The 20,121-nt window shown below is 39.9% G+C and overlaps 1 protein-coding gene across 2 annotated transcripts in view; it reads left to right on the top strand.

Moving 5' to 3' along the window:
- Window positions 1–20,121, top strand: part of ubxn4 (UBX domain protein 4) — a 37,768-nt gene that overhangs the window by 8,293 nt on the left and 9,354 nt on the right. For both annotated transcript variants that reach the window (XM_077215850.1, XM_077215849.1), the window contains exons 3-9: window positions 7,888–7,916; window positions 8,513–8,631; window positions 12,108–12,225; window positions 12,426–12,540; window positions 13,821–13,875; window positions 13,948–14,112; window positions 15,332–15,459. In XM_077215850.1, coding sequence (XP_077071965.1) covers window positions 7,888–7,916; window positions 8,513–8,631; window positions 12,108–12,225; window positions 12,426–12,540; window positions 13,821–13,875; window positions 13,948–14,112; window positions 15,332–15,459 — 729 coding nt within the window. The remainder of the gene's footprint in view (window positions 1–7,887; window positions 7,917–8,512; window positions 8,632–12,107; window positions 12,226–12,425; window positions 12,541–13,820; window positions 13,876–13,947; window positions 14,113–15,331; window positions 15,460–20,121) is intronic.

The raw sequence follows: 20,121 nt of genomic DNA, 5'->3' as shown, positions 1-20,121 counted from the left end.
ATCAGTGATTTCCTCCAATCACACACACACATAAGATCAGTGTATATCAGTGATTTCCTCCAATCACACACACACATCAGATCAGTTTATATCAGTGATTTCCTCCAATCACACACACACATCAGATCAGTTTATATCAGTGATTTCTTCCAATCACACACACATCAGATCAGTGTATATCAGTGACTTCCTCCAATCACACACACACATCAGATCAGTGAATATCAGTGATTTCCTCCAATCACACACACACACATCAGATCAGTGTATATCAGTGATTTCCTCCAATCACACACACACATCAGATCAGTGTATATCAGTGATTTCCTCCAATCACACACACACATCAGATCAGTTTATATCAGTGATTTCCTCCAATCACACACACACATCAGATCAGTGTATATCAGTGACTTCCTCCAATCACACACACACATCAGATCAGTTTATATCAGTGATTTCTTCCAATCACACACACATCAGATCAGTGTATATCAGTGATTTCCTCCAATCACACACACACATCAGATCAGTGTATATCAGTGACTTCCTCCAATCACACACACACATCAGATCAGTGAATATCAGTGATTTCCTCCAATCACACACACACACATCAGATCAGTGTATATCAGTGATTTCCTCCAATCACACACACACATCAGATCAGTTTATATCAGTGATTTCCTCCAATCACACACACACATCAGATCAGTGTATATCAGTGACTTCCTCCAATCACACACACACATCAGATCAGTTTATATCAGTGATTTCCTCCAATCACACACACACATCAGATCAGTGTATATCAGTGATTTCCTCCAATCACACACACACATCAGATCAGTGTATATCAGTGATTTCCTCCAATCACACACACATCAGATCAGTGTATATCAGTGATTTCCTCCAATCACACACACACATCAGATCAGTTTATATCAGTGATTTCCTCCAATCACACACACATCAGATCAGTGTATATCAGTGATTTCCTCCAATCACACACACATCAGATCAGTGTATATCAGTGATTTCCTCCAATCACACACACATCAGATCAGTGTATATCAGTGATTTCCTCCAATCACACACACATCAGATCAGTTTATATCAGTGATTTCCTCCAATCACACACACACATCAGATCAGTTTATATCAGTGATTTCCTCCAATCACACACACATCAGATCAGTGTATATCAGTGATTTCCTCCTATCACACACACACATCAGATCAGTGTATATCAGTGATTTCCTCCAATCACACACACACATCAGATCAGTGATATCCTCCAATCACACACACACATCAGATCAGTGTATATCAGTGATTTCCTCCAATCACACACACACATCAGATCAGTGATATCCTCCAATCACACACACACATCAGATCAGTGTATATCAGTGATTTCCTCCAATCACACACACACATCAGATCAGTGTATATCAGTGATTTCCTCCTATCACACACACACATCAGATCAGTGTATATCAGTGATTTCCTCCTATCACACACACACATCAGATCAGTGTATATCAGTGATTTCCTCCAATCACACACACACATCAGATCAGTGTATATCAGTGATTTCCTCCTATCACACACACACATCAGATCAGTGTATATCAGTGATTTCCTCCAATCACACACACACATCAGATCAGTGTATATCAGTGACTTCCTCCAATCACACACACACATCAGATCAGTGTATAGTGATTTCCTCCAATCACACACACACATCAGATCAGTTTATATCAGTGATTTCCTCCAATCACACACACATCAGATCAGTTTATATCAGTGATTTCCTCCAATCACACACACACATCAGATCAGTGTATATCAGTGATTTCCTCCAATCACACACACACATCAGATCAGTGTATATCAGTGACTTCCTCCAATCACACACACACATCAGATCAGTGTATATCAGTGATTTCCTCCAATCACACACACACATCAGATCAGTGTATATCAGTGATTTCCTCCAATCACACACACACATCAGATCAGTGTATATCAGTGATATCCTCCAATCACACACACACATCAGATCAGTGTATATCAGTGATTTCCTCCTATCACACACACACATCAGATCAGTGTATATCAGTGGTATCCTCCAATCACACACACACATCAGATCAGTGTATATCAGTTACTTCCTCCAATCACACACACACATCAGATCAGTGTATATCAGTGATTTCCTCCAATCACACACACACATCAGATCAGTGTATATCAGTGATTTCCTCCAATCACACACACACATCAGATCAGTGTATATCAGTTACTTCCTCCAATCACACACACACATCAGATCAGTGTATATCAGTGACTTCCTCCAATCACACACACACATCAGATCAGTGTATATCAGTGATTTCCTCCAATCACACACACACATCAGGTCAGTGTATATCAGTGACTTCCTCCAATCACACACACACATCAGATCAGTGTATATCAGTGATTTCCTCCAATCACACACACACATCAGATCAGTGTATATCAGTGATTTCCTCCAATCACACACACACATCAGATCAGTGTATATCAGTGATATCCTCCAATCACACACACACATCAGATCAGTGTATATCAGTGATATCCTCCAATCACACACACACATCAGATCAGTGTATATCAGTGATATCCTCCAATCACACACACACATCAGATCAGTGTATATCAGTGGTATCCTCCAATCACGCACACACATCAGATCAGTGTATATCAGTGGTATCCTCCAATCACGCACACACATCAGATCAGTGTATATCAGTGGTATCCTCCAATCACACACACACATCAGATCAGTGTATATCAGTTACTTCCTCCAATCACACACACACATCAGATCAGTGTATATCAGTGATTTCCTCCAATCACACACACACATCAGATCAGTGTATATCAGTGACTTCCTCCAATCACACACACACATCAGATCAGTGTATATCAGTGATTTCCTCCTATCACACACACACATCAGATCAGTGTATATCAGTGATTTCCTCCAATCACACACACACATCAGATCAGTGGCTACATTTAAATGCAACCGAATAATCCATTAGTAATGGGATTGACGGCTCAATCGGACTGAAAAGCCTTCATGTAAACGCCATTATCGATCCGATTGAGCTCTATCCGAATGAACTGTCGATCGGATTGAAAGGGTCGGTTTATTCCTTTTCTAATCCAATCGAGAGAGCATGTAAACTCTTGATCGGATTGAAAACCGAAACTGAAAGGACTGCGCATGTGCAATGACGTAGAAATAGCGTAATGGCGTGTGACGCGCTGTTGAATAAAGTGTCGTATAAATGAGTGTCCCGTCATTCTATAATCCTCCTCACTGCGTGTGTGAAGTGGAGCCGGACGACGCCCACCAGTCCTCGTTTCAGACTCTCATCCACAGACGACTGGTTTTGGGCATTTTTACTGCACGATCAATATAAGCAGCGGCACAACGCTTCATATGCTCACGGTCTCCAAATTATGCCCAGAAATGGATAAATATTAAGTCTGCTGTTTAAAACAAATAAAGAACCAATGCAGGAGAATAGTTATTATGTGCAAACAGCGGGAAACTGTATACTCGTGAAAAAAAAAATCTATTCCCATTTGAAGCTTGTGACATAAACGCGCACATCAACCATTAGCGTTCATGTAAACGCTACGTTCGGATTTATCAATGGGAATTTTGTGCATGTAAAAGTTGTGCCTGTAACAGGGTTCCCGCGGATCCTTAAAAAGTCTGAAATTAGAATTTTAAAATATAAGGCCATAAAAAGTCTTATAAAGTCTTATTTTTACTTATGAAAGGTCTTAAATTTTAGATGCCACTTCGACTTAGACATATCTAAATGTTTTCCAAATTAAAACTATCTAATTGGCGTAGGCCTACGTATTATTTTTTATTATTCTATCTTTGTGGATTTGCTTGTTCACGTGACAATTCGCATCACATTCGCGGCAGAATAACGTCTGTCTCCTGCACGCGAGAGAGGAGAGAAGAAGAAAGTTGGTAAATGTCAGTTCAGTTGTAAGTTCTTTCTTTATGTGCGATGTGTATTGTCTATGATATTGTAATGATTGTTTTAACGATGTACGAGGCACTGTGAGCTGACATCGCATTTGTCTCTCGTGCTTTCACTGCGTGATGTGTGCAGTTATAGGTAACGTTATGTCCCCAAATTAGTTTTTGTCTTATATTTATATCATATTATGTTCTTATATTAGAATATCACATCAGTAAGAGTGCCTTTTTCCCGTGCACAAGTGTGATATATGTTATACAATAGTTAAATTAAAAATAAATTAATATTGTGAGTTACTTTTTAGACTATTGTCAATATTGTTTGTTTTCCATTTATTTCGCCGACTAGAATTTCAAAATGAAACCGTAGCAGAAGAAATGGACACAGCGACCCCGTTGATTTCAACGGAGAGAGTTGAAGCCCAACATGGGCACTCACTTCCAGATAGCCAAGCGTTCTGCGCAGGCTCAAACTGAGATGTAGATGTCACGTGAGCAACCTGACTGACAGTTGTAAATCTTCTAGTAGCTGTGTGGAGAAAAAGAAAAGAAAAAAGCCAACAAAAAGTTATCACACTGAATTAACAAAATACCACCTATAACACAATACTTGTCTTGAATGATGATCAGAAGTTTCCAAGGTCGAAGTATCACGGCTCTCCAGAAATAAGGGCTTTGACTAGCAGCCGCAAGCAAGCTAATCTCGAACGGTCAAAGACGCATCAGAGTAAAGATTAAACTCACATTGATGTGCGTGTGTGTGTGTGTGCGTGTGTGTGTTTTGGAAATCAAATCGTTTAGTATTGTAAAAACATAATATAATGTTTATTAATATATTACAATACTATTAATAATTATAATAATTAATTTAATATAACATATTACGCTATTTAATTACAATATGACATGATAAAAGAAGTGGCTAAAATCGACTTTAAAATAGCCTACTTTAGGATTGTAATCGTTTGAGTAGCCTATCTGCAGTTCTAGTCATTTTAGTTAGTTTAGTTTATTTTGAACATGTTTATGTATATATCCATTAGATTTAAATATTTGGCTAGTACACACACACACACATAATACAATCAAAAATAACAGATAAATAAATGCATGTAGGCTACAGCACAATCTTCCAAAATTATTAAAAATGATTCAAATATAGGCACATATGCAAATCATTTTTTCCCTTCTTTTTCGTTTCCTTCTACATCAAACAGAATAATAACCCATCCAAAAAATACTTCTTAGTATGAGCCCAGGAACCATATAATAATGTCCCCTCGAGTCATTTTCGTATCCATTCAATATTACATGACCATATACAATATTCCAATATATAAAGAATTGTGAGCTAGGTGTTAAATCATGTAGTTTTGGCTAATAAATCATGGTCACAAACACTTGAACAAAACCGTTTTACTTTATTTCACGTTATGTAGGCATTCTGTACATATGGCTTCCGAACGGGATCACATTCATCTTCAAGCGTAGATCTGTAAATAAATAAAGGAACAACGTTAACCGCGATAGACATTGAGATGTTTTTTTTCTTCTTCCATTGCCTGTATAATTTCCTGATAATTAATTTCCCCATCCCCCGTAGGTGTAGTAGTAGATAAATAATTTAAAGTTCGTGGATAAATGTTACTTCATATGTATTCACTTGCCACATATCGAATTATTTCCAATTCCTCAAAAACGTTGTTTAAATATTTTGTCGCGTTGCTTTTTATGGACTCTGTCTATCTCTGCCATGGTCTGACTTTAGACTGTAAAAGACTGCCTGCGAGACTGTGCGAGCTTCTCCTCCTGTCTATACGGTAATGTCTCTATTGTGCGACACAAAGTCGCGTGGTTATGACGCAATTTTTAGCATATTTTTACAAGAATGGCTTCTAAGGGGCCATAATGTAAGATACAAAGCCTTTTATACATTGTCGTGTTTCTTTAGAAATAAATAATGGACAAATGAAGTCTTTGGACGCCTCAGATGTAAAGTTATTTGCTGTCAAAGTGACGCCAAAATGAATGGGAGTCAATGGGATGCTAACAGCAGGTGATAGCCAGCTACAATGGCGGCCCCCGGAGGCAGCTTCAACTTCCGGCTGATGGATTACCCCCTTGGTCTCAATGCAACAGACAGTGTTGCAAATGATTCTTGACTGAAATCCGCGTTTTGAACGAGTCATTTTAACGATTCAATGAACAATCACTTGCTTCTTTCCCGAATGAATCAGCTGTTTGAACGAATCGGTTGTATGAATGACTCCCTCAACTTGCTTATTAAGACAGTGACTTGCCGCCGCCTACTGGCGGTTTTAGTTTCATATTTAAAGTACCCTTTAATTAAAACGTTAAAATTAGAAATCATTTCATATTTAAAGGTATAGCGGAGGATTTTCTTTTTCCGGGTGGGTAGCCTATACTATTGGTCCACTAAGTGTCAATCATTCTGGTGATATGTTTACGTAAGGCCGTCGTAAGTGCTCGTCCCTTCTGCGCATGCGCACTTTCAGGTGTATTATGTGTGATGAGTTACGGTTTCAGCCATTCCTTTGAAAATGGCTGAGGGTCGAAAGAGAAAAAATGTATACGAAGTGTGTGATAAGAAGAGAAAGGCCGCAGAATATAGAAACAAGACCAGAGTGATTTGGGTGAATATTTCACACGCTGGCGTGCGCTAAAAGCACAGGTTGGGCTTCCCACTGATGCCGCAGTCGCGAAGATTCTACTAGACAGGTAAAGTTTGTCATGCTATTTGGAGAAATCCATTTAAAATCACTGCTAGTAAAAGTTAATGTAAGCTATGATTAGCGATGCTAGCCCTGGAACGAGTCATGCACCGCGTAGACACGTTAAACATCTCAATTTGTCTAAAGTAGCCTTGTGACCAAATGGTAAATGGTATCACGCTGAAATATTCTAAAACCTTGTGTGTTCATTTTCGATAATTACAATGTGTTCACCATAGTATTTATTACACAAATGCAACAAGCTACTTCTCCATTGCATATCATGTCTTGAGTCCTCGGCCACTCAACATGTTAGATAGGCGTTTCCTCTCGGGAGAAAATAGAGTGTTGCGCATGTGCTTTTTTAAAAAAATTGGAGAGGGCGGGTCTTCTCTAAAATTCGGAAAGATCCTCCGCTATACCTTTAAATATTAAATATTGATTTAAAAAAAAACGATCTCATAGCTTTATTAATGCAATTGGAAATGGAGTGTAAATATATTAATGCCACTTCTGTGTCACCTCTGCACTGCAAAGATGGATTTTGATTAAATGATTAATTTGACTGGTAACAGTGGTACTGTATAATTTTTGTGTATTATTGTATAAATAAGTATAATTACTGTATCATTTAATTTGAATAATTTGAATGTTAATATTTGACATAAGAGGTGATGCATAACTGTCCATATATAGGTGAAAATGCCCCTGGAAATCAATTTAATGTGACAAATAATTTCGGTCCCTGCTGTGAACTGACCACTGCATAGAATATGAAAAATATGAATATCTTCGTGAGTCTGCTGTCAACAACAGGCCTAAACCAGCCATGGCACCAGCACAAAAACACAATCAGTAAAATATCATCTAATTATTATGAACAAAACGTTGAAAATATCGAGATATATTTTTATCAATATTGCACACCCCTAATGTACGGTATTAATTTTGATATCTTCCGGCCTTAAAAAGGTCTTAAAAAGCCTTAAATTTGACTTTAAAAAGTGTGCAGGAACCCTGTGTAAACGTAGCCAGTGTCGTCTCGATGATTCCCTCCACTCACTCCAGTCTCTGTCTCTCTTGTTCTTTCAGTGAAACATGTGTCCAGTTCTCTCAGATCTGTATCCTTTGCTGTACTTCTGTGGACGCACGGTGGGATTTTAATGGCACATCTAAATTATAAATGCACTTAATGTAATGTCCAATTTCACAGGAAACATTTAGAGTGTTTAAGCTTTCAAATGGTTACTAGAATATACAATAAAAAAGTTAACATTAATAGCAAATACAAGATTCATATGTGAACAGGGCTCTCTGTGCTTAAAGAAACTCATGACCAATAAGCTTTTGAGTCAGGCGTTCATGTGACAATCTGAAGGAAGAAATGCTCACAAACAGCACATCTACAGAGAGTCAAATATATGTTGTATATATAAATACACACACATGCATGTGTATATATATTTGAGAAAAATTGCATGTATATATATTTATATATAAATATAAATTTTTTATTTATAAATAACAAATTTTTCTTAAATATATACATGCATGTGTGTGTATTTATATATACAAATTATTAACACAGTACACACACTTATATTATGTAAACACAAACTTATTTTGGATGCGATTAATCGTTGCACAGCTCTAGACTCAAATGTGATTTCTCAGATATTCCAGATCTGTTTGTGTCTTTAACTCTGAGCTCGCACAGATCCGGTCGTGTGTATCCCCTCCAGTTTCTTCATAGGAGAGAACGGTATTCCCCTGGAGGTCATCGCCGGCAGCGTCACGGCGGACGAGCTGAAACGGAGGATCATCAAAGTCACCCAGGTGAATAAACACACGTCACAACTGCAAATATTGTCATGTACAAACAGACATGATGGTGAGGAACCTGCTCACACTGAAAGACTTGAACACCGTTCTGCAAAACTATAGTTTAACCATCAGAGTAGTTGTATCGTATAGTGTACTAGCCAGTGAACAGAGTGTGACTTATAGAGGGAATGCATTGGCGTCACTTTCCCGCGGGAACACACTCCTATTAAAGCCAGCTGCTGTGTGACTGGATTTAATAGGAGAAACTGCGAAAACACGAGTAAAACAAAGGATTATCGGTTTAACCTAAAGGCTGGACTCGATATAGTGTTCCTTACAACTTACCCAAGATCCAGTGATCCATGGATATTGACATGCAGCCAGGAATCGTGTTTCCTGACATTTATATGTGCTTGATTACAACGCCAGGCGTACAATACATAAAGCAAATTTGCCTGTGAACGCTTTATATAAACACAATATAGCTGCGTAGCGCTCTAGAATCTTTGCTGTGTATGTTCAAGCAACTCACTCGTCTCGCACGTTGAGCTGGCAATGTTTTACAGATGGTCTTGAAGTGGTAAGTGGGCAAAGCAACAAATCAGCATTGAATTAGTTATCGGATGATATTAAAAGGTAGTGGGATTATTTGTGGTTGACCTGGAAATTTTAACGTGATCAAAAAGTTATGGATTTGATATTAGCTGCGAATTCAGAGCATTAACTTAAGTTGTGTCAGTGTAACGTTATCGATAGCTAGCCTAGTCTAACCGTAAACTAGTTGGCTAACGTTACTGCCTGCCATACAAAGCCAATAAGCCTAAGTAACGTTATCTGATCGGTTTTGAAACATCTGTTCTGTTTTGTCTTGTGTCAAAGTCTCCAGCTGGTTCATCGTTTTAAGTTTCATAGAAACGAGGGTGTTAAATTTGTTGTAGGCTAACTGCAAAATCCAACCTAACGTTATCAAGGCACCGACTTGATGTTTCTCCCATAGACTGTTATTCACGGTTCTTCACGGATCAGGCAGCTAATTCAAATGCAGTTAAAAAAGACAGGCTACCTTTTCGAAAGCTACTGCATACAGATCGCTATGACCGTGATGTAAGTGTGTGTGTAAACATGCTTTAATGAAGTAGACTTCAAAAGCTATTGAATTTTAGCTTACAGTTCTTTCATCAACCTGTCTTTTACATAAACTTACAAAATAGATACTTTAACTTAGTCCTCAGATAGAGGAGGGTTGCTGCTAGCTCCGTTAAGGTATTTCTGTCCCTCCCAAACTGCATTGAAATGGTATGTTTAGCAGCCGGAATTTAAAAATTTTCAGGGGGAGAAACCCCCGACCCCTCCTAACATGATCCATATCACCCGTCAGAAAACAATTGCAACCTCTCAGATTGTGCCCCCCCAGAATTTTGGCTTGCATGACGCCCCTGGTTTTTTGTCAGTGTTTATTTAAAAACATCCAGTTATGCAGAATGTACAATGGCAAATATTTAATTGATGAGTTGTCAATACAATATATAACAATTAGTGCTGTCCGTTAAAAGCGTTATTAACGGCGTTAACGCAAACACATTTTAACGTCGTCAATTTTTTTACCGCGAGACTAACGCTCTTTTTGGCCTAGCAAACTTTGTATTTTTTTCACATGCTGTTACAACAACTAGTAACGTTAGAAAAACTACAACATCACACCGGATAGCTAGACCGGAAACAAAACAACAGGCACGCCGCACGTACTTAAAAAAATGGACGGGTTTAAATCGGGCTCGGGCTCATAATTACAGTTTATGTGTCGGGCCGGGCCGGGCTCGGACACAATGCGGACGGGCTCGGGTCGGGCTTGATTTTTTTGGGCCCGATCTAAGCTCTACAATGGATGACTTCAGACAGAAGCACATGGATACCACAGCTAAGAACAAACTTACTGCTGATCCACTTTTCCATGTTGATAAGAGCATTAAAATTAGAAAAAATAATGAGATAAATAGAAATCAAGGGACATTTAGAATAGATAAAAATGTGCGATTAATCGTGAGTTAACTAAGTTTACCCCTAAATTCAGCATATTGACACAATGATTCTCTGCCTGGATCCAGTTGTTTCTGTGAATCCATTTGCTTCTCTGTTCTGTAGCTTTCATCAGTCTGTAAAAATATACCTCAGATTTCTTGTGAAATCTAGTTGTTCAGTCAATCGCAAAGCTCTTTCCCTTTTTAGATGTGTTTTGTGTGTTTTCTTGGTATTCAACGCTGAAAACAAATGCTGTCGCTCAGTCTTTTTGCCACTTAGTGGGTATAATCGCGGTAAAGCTTCTTTGAAACAATCTGTATTGTAAAAAGCGCTATATAAATAAAGGTTACTCGACTTGACTGGTGACGTCACACTGGCCATGTGTTTTGGTCGATCGGATCTCAAGTGGACGACACTAAATACAGGTGTGAAGTGTTTTGAGCTTGTCCACTTTCGACCGCTTCCAGAGGTAGTCAAAAACACATTTGACTGGATTGCTTTCATAAGGTAAATGCTCATGTGGCCGAAAGTGTTCGAACAGCCACAAAAGACTCTTATTGCGTAAACATTATGGGAAGAGCTCTAGACAGACAGGATTTACACTTTTGGCTGAAGACCCAAGTTTGGTTTTAAGATTAAATATGTACCAAGCACACTGTTCTCTCACAATTCCTGATTTCTTACCCACACTCGCAGCGTTCGTGATCTTGCGGCTGTCAGAGCAGAAACTAAAGCTGCTGCTCTCCGTGTGTTTTTCCGTCGTCTCGAGTCGCGTTCAAATGTTAATTGCGTGAGCTTATTTCGTCCATTAGATCGAAAGATCTGAAAAAGCCCATATATTTTACTGGCGATTGCTGCGGCAAAACATGAGGACAGTTGTGTTTTAGACCAAACATGGAATGGTGATTGAGTGTGACCTGGACTAATGCTATAATAAAAAAATCGTGCCAGAAGAATATCTTGATGAATTTATGACGCATGGTTTCTCTGTATCATCAAGCTTTTATTAGTTTCACGCATGTGCAGTAAGATGAATTAAGCATTTTCAGACGTTTCAGTGTGTGGGACAAACTTTTGAAAAACACTAGTGTGGACTAGTGTTGAAATGTATGATCAGATTAAAGTCTGCATGAAGCAGAAGTTGTTGTCTTTCTTTCTTTCCTATTGTGACGTATATCCGATTTAAACGGCGTCTCAAACAAGAACAAATGTGGGCGGGGCTTGATTTTGTCTGTAGGGAATTAATTAGATAAGGTTGTGGTTTGCTATTGGTAGATCTCATGTGAGTGACAGGTTGCTCCGCCCACATCATCAGAGAAGAGAAGAGATGCTTTAAGAGGGAGGGAACGTTGTTTACATAAAAAAACAACACTTGTCCATTTTCATTTTATGGTGACTAATGTAGATGTAGCCTCAGATTTCTGTCAGGTTAAACACACACACGCACGCTAACAAACCCTTCTGTACAGATGCACACGGAGCAGATTGAAGGTGCAGAGACGGACAAAGAGAGACCCGATCAGACACCCGTCTGTGATCCTCAGGATGCTCTGAACGTCACTAACTCCAGCTCTGCCACATCTAAAGGTGAAGTTTTAAAGTGATTGTTTGCTCACATCTGGTTTTTCAGGAAAGATAGATTTGCATCTAGTGCTGGTTCAGCTGTGTTTCAGACACGCACGGCTGATTTAGCCGGTTAACATGCAAGCGACAGAGATTTGCATGTTTCGATTTCATTGCTGTTTTGGTGAAGCATGTTTCGTTGAGCGATCCTTCTGTTTCCCCAGAATCCCTGTCTGTGCCGATGGAGGAAGACGGAGCGTCAGGTTATGTGACTCCAGGTGAGGATAAAAGCCTGCGGTCAGAAGACCCAGACGAGCCCTTAGATGCCAGAGTGGAGAGGTGAGTGTGGCATCAGTTAGCATGAATGAAGAACTGTGGTAGTTCGACAGCGAGAGCCCGTCTGATGCACATGTGAAGCGGCCAGTCACAGTTCAGTGTGTTTTTACATTCCATTATGGGAGGGTTTGTCTGAAATAAATGATCATTTCGACCTTGAGAGGATTATCTTTTTACTGAAAACGCCAGTCAAAGGTGTAGTATGTGAGATTGACAGCTAGTGGTTGAAATGGGTACTGTAGTCCAAATTCAAAATATTAGAGAGAGCTGTTTTCCCCGCCCGTCCACCTCAGCCTCAACGCTCATGCGGGTTGCCAGATTGAGGACACGCAACAGGAACTAGCGCAATTGACAATGGAAGGCGAGGAGACTTTCACACTGCAAGTTGATGAGTTGGTTTATTGATTTGTGATGAGTTGATATCGCGAAATACTATTGGGTAAATTGGCAGCATGCAGTATCGCACATACCAAAACAAAAACAGACATTCTGACACTCTTAGAAATATCTTTTTATTCTTTGTTATTGCCAAATATTTGATTCAATATATGTTTATCAACGTTAGCACTGGTTTTACGTTTCATTTTGGAACTGATTGATTGTAGGCCTCATTGATCTAAGCGTGTGTTTTTTTTAAGTGAATAAGCTTGTGTGATCTTTTTTCTCTCAAAAACTGAGGTGCTTAAGCTCAGATCAATTCACGGCTTTCAGTCATGTGACTGGTACGGAGACCTGGAGGCCAAAACATCCATAAAACTGTACAATTTTCCATCTCAAAAGAAGAAAAACTAAAATATGTGAACAAAATACAAGTTTTGGGTACTAGTGATCCATATAATAATAATAGTAATAATCTGTATTTTATATAGTGCCTTTAAAAGTAGCATCTTAAAGCACTTTACATAAAAATAATGAAATTTAAAAAATACACATAACAGTCAAACATTAAAAACTAAACAAACAATAAAAATAAAAAGCCAATATAATAACAAACAAAGCAATCACACGAATCACATAAAAGAGACCCTAAAAAAGTAAGTTTTAAGCACCTGCTGCCGTATTTCAGTCACTAAAAACAGCAGGACGTTCTAAAACGCTTCACGTTAAAATCACTTAAAGTGCCTTAATCTACTACTAGAACACTGACATTAAAAGATCAAATTCACAGCTTATTGATGATGCAAATTAACCCAGAATATGAACTTAAAGCGCTGAATGCCGAAGCATTTTCTTTATAACTGTTTTCTATGAAAAAACTCTTTTTCATTCATTTTCTTATGTAGGTTAACAAAGAAGCTGGAGGAAAGACGTGAGCAGAAAAAGAAAGCAGAAGAAGAGGTAATTCTCTCTTAACACACTCTGAACGTCCATTGAACTCTGAATGACGCCACGTTCCTCTCACACGGGCAGAATGAGCTGAAGAAGGAGGTGGAGAGGCGTAAGACGGGGAAGGAGATCCTGGACTACAAGAAGAAGCAGGAGGACGAGAAAACCAAACGCCTCCTGGAGGAGAGGAATCGAGAGAAGGCGGAGGAGAAAGCGGCCAGAGAACGAGTCAAGCAGCAGATCGCTCTGGTATCACCTCATCTTTCTCCTGTTGTGTACAGTAAATCTGACCATTCCGTTCACAAGCTTGTGATTTGATTCATTTGGATATACTGTATATCTGGTACAGTACATGTTAACCTTTCGCAAGGAGAAACATAAACTTAATTGATTTGTAAGCCAGTGAGTCATTTCATAAGCTAGTTTTTATAATAATATTAATAACTTTTTAATAACATAATTATGTATCTACTCCACTTTGTTTTTTGAAATATAAACATTTCATGATGGATTTATTCAAAAATACATAAAATATTGCAGAACAGGTTAAGTAAAAATTTGTGCTGGGCAACGATTAATCGCATCCAAAATAAAGGTTTGTGTTTACATAATGTGTGTGTGTGTGTGTGTGCGTGTGCGTGTGCGTGCGTGTGCGTGTGCGCGTGCGTGTGCGTGCGTGTGTGTGCGTGTGCGTGTGTGCTGAGTATAATTATTTTGTATATATAAATACATGCATGCATGAATATATTTAAGAAAAATTTGTTATTTATATATAAAATATTTATATATAATATAAATTATTTAATTGTTAAATAATTAAACAATTAATTGTTGCCCAGCACTAGTCAAAATATAATGAATGTATAATAGTGCATATATTTACCAAAATGTTTCTCTAATACGATTTTTTTTCTAGCTATTTATGGACTTTTCTGAGGTAAATGTAACGTTACATAACATATTGTTCATAAGCTGTTTTATTGACATCTTTCTACGATTGAAACAACTTTCAACATTCCTTCTGATGTTCATTCATGTTTGTTTAGAGCTGTTACTATTAGTAAAGAGGAACAGATGATCGGTTCACGCAACATTAAAGCGCATTTATTGTTTGAATTTCTTAATAAAACAGAATTTGAAAGTTGAGACTTTGTTTCATATCAAAAGAAACAAAGCACAAAGTGTTTTGTTCACGCATCAACCTGAAAGATCCATTCTTAGGATTTAAGAATCACTATCGGTTCATCAAAATAAGAATCAATAATTTTACCCCATGATATTATACAGTGATGTCTGAAGGATGTGAAGCGATTCACTGTACAACACGACCTCGAGCGTCTTACTGCTCTTAGACAAACAAACTCAGACTAAGTGTCATTCGTCCACTAGGAGATCCAGTTCCTACACGAGTTGTGCTGTTGTACATACACATATCATCACACACGCTTGATGCTGGTTTGATCCACAGGACCGTGCGGACAGAGCGGCCCGTTACGCTCAGAACCAGCAGGACACAGAGGTGACCAGACTAGCAGCACTGCAAGCCAGAGCCGCAGAACAAGAAGCCAAGAGAGAAGCCACACACAGAGAGAGGAGGTGACATCACAAATCAAGCCTGTTTTTAGAACCTTTCGAATTTTTGCGACATCACAAAATCAAGCCTGTTTTTAGAACCTTTAGAATGTTTGTGACATCACAAAATCAAGCCTGTTTTTTAAAACCTTTAGAATTTTTGTGACATCACAAAATCAAGCCTGTTTTTAGAACCTTTCAAATTTTTGTGACATTTGTGAGAAAAGGTGACATCACAAAATCAAGCCTGTTTTTAGAACCTTGAGAGGTTCTAAAGCTCACTCAAACTCACTCACACTCACTCACACTCTCACTCACTCTCACTCACTCACTCACACTCACTCACTCACTCTCTCTTACTCGCTCACTCTCACTCACACACTCTCACTCACACTCACACTCACTCACTCTCACACACACACTCACTCTCACTCACTCACACTCACTCACTCACACTCTCTCACTCACACACTCTCACTCACACTCACTCACTCTCACTCACACACTCACTCACTCACACTCACTCACTCTCACTCACTCACTCACTCACTCACACTCACTCACTCTCTCACTCTCTCTTACTCACTCACTCTCTCTCACTCACTCTCTCACTCAGTCACTCACTCTCTCTCACTCTCACTCACTCACACTCTCACTCACTCACTCTTTCACTCATTCACTCACTCACTCACTCACAAATTCAAATTCAAATTAGCTTTATTAGCATGACTGTGTAACACAATGTTGCCAAAGCATCAACATATTGTATATAAATAATAAAACAAACAGTAAACGTATAAATCATGTCATATGTAGCATTGTAAATAGATATATAGATAAACACAATCTATCTTAATAAATAGATAAATAAATACATTTGATCACTCTAGAGCAGGGGTTTTCAAACTGTGGGTCGAGACCCATTTGTGGGTCGCAGATTGGGAAGAGGTGGGTCGCGCAGTCACTATTGGCTGCAGCGAAATTTACGCGCGGCGTTCTCCTTTTTCCAAAGCGCTAGGGCGGTTGCGCTCCGGAGGCGTCTGTCGTTGCTAAGCGCAACCATCAGCTGCGCTCTCCATTACAGCAAGGAAAACGCTTGCGGCATTCTGAAAAGTTGAGATGTTTTTATCTCGATGCGGCGCGGACGCGCTTGGAAAAAACGAGCGCGTCGCACCGCGAGCTTCCATTAAGAGCGCGCATACCGCGCACCTACATTTGAATACGCGATATGTGAACAGGCCCTTAATCTGTCGTCTGTTCAACACAGCGCTGTTGTCTTTCAGATATGTTCTTCGTAAGAGTGCGTTGTTTGCATTCCCTCGCATGCATTTTGCTACCTACCAACACAAGGAAATTTTTTATGTAAAACGTATTTCACATGTACACACACGAGGACGAAAGTGTTTTCTGCGCTGAACAACGTGGTGAGTTTAACAACACTTTTAGCAGAAATATTAGTATTGAAATTCTAGGTCATGGGCCTACTGTCAAATTAAATAATTTAAAAAATAAAATGATTTGTTGTTATATCAAAACTTTGGTTAAGATTAAAATTACTTAATCTTTAATTTCTTTGTGTCTGGGTAAATTAGTTGAGGCAGCAGACAAGAACTACTCGGTATTCTTCCCTTTATTTCAACAGCCATTAGGCTGCTATTTTAATTCTACATTATTTTGATAATGTACCATAAGTTTGTATTGCAGTTAAACTTGTATGTCTTTCATACTATGACAAGGAGAAAACTGCTCTGAAGAGATCTAACGCCTTCCACCCCACCCCACATTCATGCTTTTTAAAAATCATTTTGGTGGGTCTTGAGATAGATTATTCTTGTCTAGGTGGGTCCTGGAATGGAAAAGTTTGGGAACCCCTGCTCTAGAGAATTAGCTGTCTCTGGCGTTGTGAATAGCTAGCACATATTTAGCCGCTAGTGCAGCTGTATTAACATCTTCTCCGAGTAAGAAGGACATTTTTTCAGTGTCACTCAGTTCATAGAATGATGGGATCAAGGCTTCAAATTTGGGCTGAAAAGTTTATCTTATATCGGTATATTGGCACAGAAGAGCAGAAAGTGTTCCTCATCCTCTATGTGTTGTAGATCACAGTGTCTACAGATCCTCTGCTCTGTCTCTCTCCATGTTTGTCTATGTCTACCTCTCTCTATCTCTAGATCGTGGTCACTTAATCTGTATTTGGAGAGGATTTGTCTTTCTTTAAAATGTTTAATAAATAGATAACTGGCCAATTTAGTGGTTCTATTGAGGGTCGAGTAACATTGGAGTTTATTCTGGAGGTCAAAATGTGCTTTTAGTGACTCATCATGAGTGTCTTTTAGATGTGTGTGTATTTCTTTAACAATAGTTTTGGGGCTGTAGCTGTGGTCAGCGGGCGGTGTAGTCTGATGGAGGAGTTGAAGTGCAAGTGTGTTTAGAGGATGAGGTTCTGCTGAGGTTTCATTGGCGAGGAGGGCTTTATATTGGACTGACTCTGGATCAGACTGATGGAGGTGATGCCAGAACTGAACACATCTCTTCTGGATCTCGATGTTCAGCGGGTACAAGCCTAGCTCAGCCCTGCAGGCGGCAGTGGATGTGTTTCTATGAACCCCTAAAATATTTTTGGCAATTTCCAATTGTAATTTTTCTACTGGTGTTTTATCCCAATTTTTTAAATTTTGTACTGGTCCCCAAATTTCACATCCATATAAAATAATTGGCTTTATTATTGAATTATATAATTTGATCCAGGTTTTAATGGGTAATTTTAAGTGGCCACATCGTGATTTTATAGCATAAAAAGCCCTCCGAGCCTTTTCACTAAGTGTTTTAACAGCCAGACCGATGCGTCCCGAAGCGCTGATGTCGATGCCCAGATAGCTATAGCTAGTGCTGTGCTGCAGGACCTGGGCTTTATACAGGAACTGGTGTTTGTGTTCCTGAGATCTGGCCTTCTTCTGGAACACCATGACTCTGGTTTTGTCCAGATTGACGGTCAGGGCCCAGTCGTGACAGTACTGTTCCAGCGTAGACAGGCTCTGCTGAAGGCCCTCAGGTGTGCGGGGCAGCAGGACCAGATCATCCGCGTACAGCAGACATCTGACCTCTGACCCCTGACCCTTGACCTGTGTGTGCTGTAGAGTGAGGCCGGGGACAGTAGAGCTCTCCAGCGCTGATGCCAGATCATTGATGTAGATGTTGAATAGAGTCGGACTCAGACTGCAGCCCTGCCTCACTCCACGGCCCTGCTGGAAGAACGCGCTTCTGTGGTTCCTGATTTTCACCGCACTTTTGCTGTTGCTGTACAGAGATTTTATAATATCAAACATTTTCCCGCCAATGCCAATTTGTAGGATTTTGTATAGTAGACCATCATGCCAAATTGAGTCGAATGCTTTTTTAAAGTCTACAAAACATGCAAATATTTTCCTTTGTTTGTCCTTGATGTTTTTGTTGATGAGAGTGTGTAGACTCTCACTCACTCTCTCATTCACTCACTCTCACTTACTCACTCACACACTCACTCACTCACACTCACTCACACTCTCACTCACTCTCACTCACTCTCACTCACTCACTCACTCACTCACTCTCTCTCACTCACTCACTCACTCTCACTCACACTCTCTCACTCTCACTCACACACTCACTCACACACTCACTCACACTCACTCACTCACTCACTCACTCTCACTCACTCACTCACTCTCACTCACTCTCACTCTCACTCACTCACTCACTCACTCTCACTCACTCACTCTCTCACTCTCACACACTCACTCTCACTCACTCACTCTCTCACTCTCTCTCACTCTCACTCACACACTCACTCTCACTCACTCTCACTCACACACTCACTCACACACTCACTCACTCACTCTCACTCACTCTCACTCACTCTCACTCTCACTCACTCTCACTCACTCTCACTCACTCTCACTCACACACTCACTCACTCTCACTCACTCTCACTCACTCTCACTCACTCTCACTCACTCTCACTCACTCTCACTCACTCTCACTCACTCACTCTCACTCACTCACTCTCTCACTCACTCACTCACACTCACTCACTCACTCTCACTCACTCTCACACTCTCACTCACTCTCACTCACTCTCTCACTCACTCACTCTCACTCACTCTCACTCACACACTCACTCTCACTCACTCTCACTCACTCACTCACACACTCACACACTCACTCACACACTCACTCACACACTCACTCACACACTCACTCACTCACTCTCACTCACTCTCACTCTCACTCACTCTCTCACTCTCACTCACACTCACTCACTCACTCACTCACTCTCACACTCACTCACTCACTCTCACTCACTCTCACTCACTCTCACTCACTCTCACTCACTCTCACTCACTCACTCTCTCACTCTCACTCACTCTCACTCACACACTCACTCTCACTCACACACTCACTCACTCACTCACTCACACACTCACTCACTCACTCATACACTCACTCACTCACTCACTCTCACTCACTCACTCTCACTCACACTCACTCACTCACTCACACACTCACTCACTCTCACTCACACGCTCACTCACTCACACACACTCACTCGCACTCACACTCACTCACACACACTCACTCACTCTCACTCACTCACTCTCACTCACTCACTCTCACTCACTCACTCTCACTCACTCACTCACTCACTCT

Source organism: Siphateles boraxobius, unplaced genomic scaffold (assembly GCF_051911475.1).
Source record: "Siphateles boraxobius isolate OS27281-9 unplaced genomic scaffold, OSU_SipBor_1 7, whole genome shotgun sequence".
Taxonomy (NCBI): Eukaryota; Metazoa; Chordata; class Actinopteri; order Cypriniformes; family Leuciscidae; genus Siphateles; species Siphateles boraxobius.
The sequence above is the reverse complement of the archived record's forward strand: the minus strand, read 5'-3'. Positions and strand labels throughout refer to the sequence as shown.